The 8826-nt window shown below is 32.1% G+C and overlaps 1 protein-coding gene across 4 annotated transcripts in view; it reads left to right on the forward strand.

The window, feature by feature from the left end:
• The window catches only part of LOC111502848 (uncharacterized), a 243822-nt gene extending 240630 nt beyond the window's left edge, over positions 1 to 3192 (forward strand). For 3 of the 4 annotated variants that reach the window (XR_012467880.1, XR_012467878.1, XM_074184566.1), the window contains one exon: positions 2448 to 3192. Coding sequence is in view for 2 of the 4 variants with exons in the window: in XM_074184566.1 (XP_074040667.1) it covers positions 2448 to 2625 (178 nt within the window). In the remaining 2 variants the exon portion in view is untranslated. Of the gene's footprint in view, positions 1 to 224; positions 410 to 2447 lie in introns of those variants that run through there. The other variant, XM_074184565.1, reaches the window with a different exon arrangement.
• Positions 3193 to 8826: the final 5634 nt, after the last annotated feature.

Raw genomic sequence — 8826 nt, forward strand, 5'->3', positions numbered from 1 at the left:
CTGGACTGCTATCAGAACTGATGAGGTCTATGGTAAGTCGAAATAATTGATGTTAACGAATATTTTGTGATAAATCTCTAGTTGCGATGTACTTTCCGCATTCCACAATGAATATATTCATTTTTGTGTTATTATTTATCAGAGCTTTCGTGTATAATAATTACGAGTGAAATCCCTCGACCTAAGTATACTTAAAGCATTTGCCCAACAAAATTTCGAAAATTGTGGCTTTGTCTTTGGTGCACTGATTTGATTCTATGATGTTGGTATCTATGATTGAAGGTAGAGAAACATGTCTTAAAAGGGGTTACCTGTTTGCCGTAAGTAATACTTCTCTACTAGGTGATAGTTAACAGCTCAGGCCACGAAGAATATAATGGACGAACATCTGTGTGATAAAGATTCTACGGTAAGTGATTCACTCTTTCTGGAAAACTTACACGGTTTTGAGACATTGTATTATATATCTTGCAATATAGAGAATGTAACTTTTTCAAAATAGTATTATTTAATCACAATGAATAAACATTGCATTTACTGTAATTCAAAACGTTAATAGCACGATATCCGCCGTTGTACTGTTACGGCGATTTTCCACTACACTGGATGAAGGTCATAAGCACGATAATTTGAGGTTGGATGAGGGAAATTATCGAGATATGTTTTGTTTTTCGATGATCTAGTTCCTGAAGCTGATTAGCAATCAGCCATATCATTTGGACTCTGTCTTTCTAAATTTCAAGAGTAGATCGCCTGAAAATGAATGAAAAGTTATAATGGATCTTCTTTTTGGGCTGAAAGATCATCTCTTCATATGATAAATATGTTGTTTTATTGAGATTGTAGCTTGACATTTTTATTTAATTTCTATTGGTGAGTTGAGGGAATGATTAGAAGATTTTGGAATTTCAATTCACCTGGCGTACAATTTAACGACTTGAGCGAATTCACCCCTTCTCCTGTGTGGTGGAACGTTATGCACTGACTGTCATCGTGACAGCCCAACAATTGTAACCCTCAGTGAAGCGGTTACAATGACACCAGTCAGTTTGTGGGGTATGACTTTTTATATGAAAGTGAATTTCATTGAAAGCGATAATTCCAATGATGAAACAACTGAAAATGAACACAGGGCAAAAACATGTATATTTTTTAGACTATTTGATACAGGATGTGGAAGTTTCTTTCCAACGATATATCACAAGTGGCCTTTTTGTTTATCACTGCATCAAATTAGACAATATTTCCATAATGAATATTACTTGGGGATGGATGTCACCTCTTCTTGCGAGTGAAAGATGTTTCACTGGAAATTAATCCAGGAATAGATGAACTAAGTAAATCTAAACATTTTTTATTTCAAAAAGTTTTTGTTTAATAATAATATTTCTCGAATATTACTGGAGTTTTTTTCCCAACACCAAACAATTATTTTAACACCTCGACACGTGTTTGGATCACTAAGTGAGCATCTTCAAGAGGAAATTTAATCTTCCACTTGAATATGATCAAGGTGTTAAATAACGGTTTCAAACACGTGTCGAGGTGTTAAAATAACGGTTTGGTGTTGGGAATAATCTCCAGTAATATTAATTTATACACCAAAGGTTCCAAACAGTGTATCGCAAGTCAATATTTCTCGATTAACTTGCCAGTGAAAGTTTACAATTTTTTAACCAATTAACTTACTTTTTCAGAAGGTTTCTCGCAAATAACTCAGAAAGTAAGTAGTCAATCAAGAAAAATCAATGTCAGTAGGTTAGGTTAGGTCCAAAGTGAGTGGGTCTATTCAACTCTTCACCGTAACCCGCAATGCTTTATTGTGGCTCACACCTCTTCACACCCGACCAAATAACCCTAGATTCTTAACGAAGCCGATTAGTTTATATAGTGGGTGGTCTTTCAGGTCAGATGGTAAGAGTACGACTCTGCCGAACTCTAGAAACCTGATTCGGCCCCCTCGAGGCATGCACAAAGTATGCTCCGCTGTTTCATCATATTCCAAATAGAGGCGACACACACTGTCTTCCAACAGTCCGAGTCTCTGCATATGATGATTCAAATGAGAGTGACATGTAAGAAGGTCTGTTAGACATCGTGGTTCATCTGAAATCCAGACCAGAAACAATATGTTAGGTCTTTCTATTGGAATTATCCGTTTTGAGTGATTTACTACCTACGCCCTTAAAGATGGACTGTAACCAGTCTAGACAACATGTCAAACATCTAAAAGTAACAAACCGTCTATGAGTTAACTTTGTGTATTAAAGACCTCTACCGCAATCTAGACAATAATACGGAAATGTGACATTTTCATCTAATCTTTTCTTCAAAACATTTGTCAACAATCTGTGCCGCAGGTCATGTTTCATAACAATACTTTCCATTATTTGCAGTATTTGTTTCATTCTAATGTGAGGTTCACTTCATTTACCTTTTTTTTTCAGGCATCAAGTCTGCATCCTTGTTCAAATGCATCTGTTAGCGACAAACGCCCCTGCAGATACAAACGCTTTGGTTGTACTTATGAAGAGCACGGCGAAAACTCTACTGACCATCACACAGATTGCTCTTTCAGGCCTATGGAATGTCCATTTCAGTTTCAAATTCCTTGTACTTGGATAGGCCGAATGAATGAAACAGTTTTGCATTGTTTGAAGAAACACTGGAACCAACTTTACGCATATAAATTGAGAGTTGTCGTGGATGAGTTCAAATATGTTGAGCCTACTGGCACGAGTACCATCATGTGTCTTGCATTTGGTAGATTATTTCGATATTCAGGAACGTTTATTCCAGAACAAAAAAGGTATCGAGTCGGTTGCTATTATTACGGCGAACCATTGGAATTTGCTCGTTTTCGGTTCGAAGTTTCTTTCTATCAGGAAAGCGATATGAGTGCAGAACCAAGATTCAGTTATGTTTGTTGTCCAATAAAAAATAGTGAGTATGACTTTGACGAGTCGTGCTACATTGACGTCGATTATTCACAATGGAAAAACTTCTGTTTCGTGAATGGAGCACTGCATTATCAACTGGAAATAATTGATAACAAAATGGATGTTGATGAACATTTTCCGTCTGGAATAGTCAATGATGAAGCGGGTAAATCAAAATTTTAGTTCTGTTCTATCAAATTTCATTTGTATTGATCGAGCTGATTATTGAAATTAATGTGTTTTTTTTCTTGAACGGTCGTTTATTTCTTCCTATATTTCATTATGTACCTTTAGTGCAAACCTTTCCCTTATCAGTGAGAAGTCAGTTTCTTTATATTTGAGAAATGTCATTACAATAAATTGATGGATGTAGCCGTTACTACGTGGTAGGAAATCATAGAGTTTTTTACCACTTTTATTTGTAACTAACGTTACTGCAGTTTCGTTCTATACGGACATTTTCAAACTTATACAATATAAATGAAGAGAGTTTATTGTTGTACAATATAAATAAACAGAGTTTATTTTATAAGTTTGAAAGTGTCCGTATAGGACGAAACTGCAGTAACGTTAGTTACAAATAAAAGTGGTAAAAAACATAGAAAGTTTCAAATGTCATTACCACAAGATAACAAATAGTTTTATTGAATGTGATCTAACTTATGTCAGTTTGTTACTCTGGTGGAAAATAATTTGGAGAATTCAATCAAATATGTCAAGTCAAGTTATAATATGCTCTTTTGTCTGAAGATTCATATCTTATTGACAAAGCTTAGTTAAAATTATTAAATAAAAAAGCAAACAAAATTATACATATTAGCTATCGCTACTTAGTCATATAAAACTATAAACTTTACAATAATTAATATACAATTTCAAGTAGATACTGAATATATGTATATGTAACAAAATAGGACATAAAAAGATAACAGAAACAGTTTGTATTTACTTAGCACAATAAAACACTTTAGGAATATAGCCAGTGATAATTTATTTCAAAAATTTCCAATATTGATTACATGAACTGTATTGAGTCAGACACAAGACTATCAACCAATCAATCATGCTTTATTGTCCAAAAAATCTTTATTGACAAAGCTAGTGAAACTTCATGAAGTCAACAATGTGGAAGTTTTTTGAAAAAATATTTGAATTATGATATACCGTAAACAATTATTTTAAGTTTAAAAAATGTACATATACGAATACATTTAAATAAAACAATATATGCACCATTACAGATAATAAATGAATAAATCATTACAGATATGTAAGAGTTAAAATACATCATCGTGATATTCCTTTAACCAGAACACTACCCCAAGGTAGTGTTCTGGGCCCACTTCTTTTTGTTTTATATTTGAACGATATTTAACTTTTTATTGAATCCGAGTTCATAAACCTATTTGCTGATGATTCGTTGCTTATGTGTAGCGATATGAATTTAGATAGAGCTATTCATAAAATGGATAGGATTTTAGGAGCGGTAAATGAGTATTTATGCACTAACACATTGAAGTTAAACGTAACAAAAACAAAAGCAGTGTTATTCACCACGAAATATAAATACAGTTCTCTAGATATCAACGGTATAAACCTCAATATCAATAACGAAAAAATTGAAGTTGGGTAATCAGTCAAATACCTTGGTTTTCAACTGGATAATTTTTTAAATTTCGACAATCACTTTGAATATATACATAAGAAAATATCGAAAAAACTATATTTTTTCAGTAGAATAGCACAAAATTTGTCAATGCAGGCCAAAGTAACAGTTTACAATATCATTATTCAACCACACTTTGATTATGGTGCGTCATTATTATTTTTATTTAACCACAATAAATTAAATATGCTACAAAAACTACAAAATCGAGGGATTACTATTTTACCATGACTCTAGTATACAAAATTGTAAATGAAATGGCATCAGAATATTTAAAAGATTACATCAAATTCAATAAAAACATCCATAATTATAATACAAGAAATTCCAATAATATACATATAAACAGACCGGCATTCGGAAGTACCATGAGTTCGTTAATTTTCAAGGGCTTCCACGAGTTCAATGAATTACCTGAAGAAATAAAAAAAATATATATTTTAAAAGATTTCAAAAGAGCACTTGAAGAAATTTAAAAAAGTAATAGAATACAAATTGTATAGTTATGTGGAATTATTTGGGACATTATTGGCTATCATTTATTGTTCTTAATTGTTTTCAATTGTTCACTAGGGTATTTGTATCTGTAATGAAACCAAATATCACTGTTTTGATAATAATTAAATGTATTTATGTACCTATATTTCATTATCTATTTAAATGTTACTTAACATATGATACTGAAATCTTTATATGTAATGTTCACTGTCTGGCTACATGCTAGTTTAGATTTACTAGTTAGTTTTAATTTACATTTTTTTAAATACATTTTTTTTTATATTTTATTGTGCTAGTGTTATTATTACAATCATAGATATGTATATTAGGTTTCCTGTTTCAATAAAGATTATTATATTATTAAGTCATAGTAGGCTTTTTGCAGAAGTACTCCTTTGACCAATTTTCTGAATTTTTTAAAATTTGCTATTGCCCTATAGCACATTAGAAGTTGGTTGTATATTTTCTGGCTCTCATATATCAAAGAAAATTTTGTAATTGCTGATTTTGGGATTGGCAAGGGTAAATTCCGACTTCCTCTCGTGTAGTTACGTCTGTCATTATTTACTACTGAGTTGGAGTATTTTCTGTGAATTATGCAAACGGTTCCTAAAAGGAATAAACAAGATACAGTAAAAATTTTCTGACTGATGAAAAGTGGTTTGCAGTGGTTTTGTGATTTAGCCCTACATATGTATCTGACAGCCCTTTTTTGTAGAACGAATACTGAATTTAGTAGTTGCTCACTACAAAAGCCCCAAAAGGCAATTTCATATCTCAAGTGCGACTCTACCAAGGAAAAATACACAGTTCTGGCTGAGGATTGCTTGAGTTCATTAGAAACAACTCGAACTGCATAGCAGCCAGAAGCTATTTTTTGCGTAAATTTGTTATATGCTCATCAAATTTTAATTCATCATCTATAAATACCTCTAACTATAGCGTGATTATCTATATGTTGTTGAATATTATATATCATATCCTCAATCTTAAAGAACTATTCTGTAATTAATGACGTTTCTAACGATGTCTGATACTATTTTTCAATCTCCAAAATGACGGACGTTTTTGCCTTAACATGTCTCTTACAGTGGCGTACAGAAATTATACTAAAGAGATGAGGAAAAGTGACGATAAAATATATAAAATCACAACCTTAACAACAATGAATTCGTTTCAATGCAATAATATTTCTGAGAATTTACTGCTTACCTACTATTATGGAATTGAACTTCCTCAATAGATTACTTCAAATGCATTTCTCAACATTCTTTACCTACTGAATAATTGCATTCCTGATAACAGTGAAGAAGTGTTACGTGTCCTTTTGTATTCAAAAAATACACTTTATTGTGAGATTTCCTCTTGAAAGATCACAAAACCATGAAACGCGTTTCGCTATACAATAACATCTTAGGGACTTATGAATTGAAGATGAATATCAATTGCCCTTTTTGGGAAGTTGCACCTTTCGCAAACTGAATAAAATAATTGAAATTATACTGGAATATTTTAATGGAGAATTTCATCTAGGTCTCGAAAGGAGAAAATTCACTGGGGAAAATTATTATACATTATTGGTGAATCATCATAGCGAAGCAGAACTTTTTCCTTCGTATAAGTAATTTTTTTTGATGTATCAATGTTTTGTACCCAGTACAAAACAATTCTTGTCTAGTTGTCTGTGAAATTGTGCACACTGAAAAACGGATTGATCAATTTAGTACCTAGTGGCTTTAACTAATTCAGTGATTCATTTCATTTTGTTCAAAAATAAAATAGTTATGTTGATTCATGTGAAATACAAAATATATACTATAAGAATATTGTTCAGTCGATTTAGCTGAAATTTTGGTTGGCTACATTTATGGTTTGTGAAACAATTTTATAACAAATTGAAAACATGAGTTATTTAGTATAGTTCGCGAGTTGAAAATGGTGAAAAATAGAAATAATGGTCGAAGGAATACATGCGATGGCTAATTCGATCCGAAATGATATCTAGAAGAAATTGCTTCAACCATTTCTTCGAAAATATTTCAAAAACTATAAAACATTAAGAAATAAAAAAAGTTTCCCAAAAAGGAGGAAATTTATAAAAAAAGTCCCATTTCTCGAAACTCTATCTCTATTATTTATCGCCAAAAATAGGTAACCGCGGGTGAATTTGGGGGTGCGGACGTAGCTTCTACAACGAATACGTCAAAAAATACTTTTTTCAACTATTAAATATCAATTAAAAATTTTATAAAAAGTAGGCTATATTCCGAATATTATAAAATATAGATTCTCGTTGGACCCAAATTTCAAAGTGAATTATTGAAAGAACTATAGTCTATTTCAAAAGAGTGTAGAGTAATAAATCATGAAGTGTCATAAAATTTGCCTGAATTTCGTTGTCGTCCATGGGCGTAGGCAAATCTTAGGATTATTAAACTTAATAATTAAAGTAAATTAAAAATTACAGACATAGATAATAATAAAAGGCCATTTTTGGGAAGTAATTTGGTCTAAAACTAAGTACCTACATGTATTTAGGTAAGTAAAATTTCTTAAAAAAAGATTAAGATTAATTTTAGTGGTACTTGTAAACTTATTTAATATGCAATTTGGGTTCATATACTTGAGCATGATTTCTCAAAAAAGGGTTAACACTTAGTTCCGAGGTGCCATGTCATTATAATAATCCCTTTTTGACCCTGCCCACCAATCATGCAATACCTATTAAACCCAGGTAATTAAGAAAAAGGGTTTAAATATATTGTAATGGTGTCTTAAACATTCGAGTTATAATAGTAATTGTTACTACACCAATTAAACGTACAGTGATATTGTGATATAGAAATAGTGAAAAAGTTATAAAATGGGGACATTTACTCCAAAGAAAAGAAGTGTAAAAAATTCTCCGCTATCTGTTTGCGAAAAAGTTATAATTTTAAATGTATATGATTGCATAAAACACGATCACCCTAGTTTGTCTGTGCAAGAAAGTGTTGAGCGATGTGCCCGAATGACTGGAATTGGACAGTCCACGATTTTTAAATTATTGCGAGAAAGAAAGATATCAGGCCAGGTAAGTCCATGCAAGAGAAAATCAGGAAGACCAATAAAAATCTTAGATGAAGACACCAAATGTGACATTCGAAGAAAAGTTCATTCGTTTTATTTTAAAAAGGAAATACCCACTCTTGAAAAAATATTTATCGAGATAAGCCAAGATAACGATATTCCTTTGATATCCAGAAAACTTTTATGGAAAACTTTAAAAAGTATGAATTTTGCCTGGGAAAAGCACAATCGAAAGGCACTATTACTGGAAAGTGATGAAATTGTTTGCTGGAGACGAAAATATTTGACAACTATAAAGCAGAACCGCAGAGAGCAAAAGAAAATTTTTTATCTTGATGAGACGTGGATAAACGAAGGTTATATAGTCAAAAAAATGTGGCAAGATAAAAATATAACAAGTTCTCGCCAAGCTTTCATAGAAGGCCTTTCGACGGGTATTAAAGTGCCTTCGGGAAAAGGGAAGAGGCTTATAATTGCTCACATTGGAAGCGAAGACGGATTTTTAAAAGAAGGTTTGTTAAGCTTTGAGTCGTGCCGGACGGGAGATTATCATGAGGACATGAATTCGGATGTCTTCGAAGACTACTTCGGGGAAATGTTAAAATTTCTTTCAGCTGATTCGGTCGTGGTTATGGATAATGCAAGCTACCATTC

This window comes from Leptinotarsa decemlineata, unplaced genomic scaffold (assembly GCF_025532065.1).
Source record: "Leptinotarsa decemlineata unplaced genomic scaffold, Ldec_3_MD MMD2_tig00026354_RagTag_RagTag, whole genome shotgun sequence".
NCBI lineage: Eukaryota > Metazoa > Arthropoda > Insecta > Coleoptera > Chrysomelidae > Leptinotarsa > Leptinotarsa decemlineata.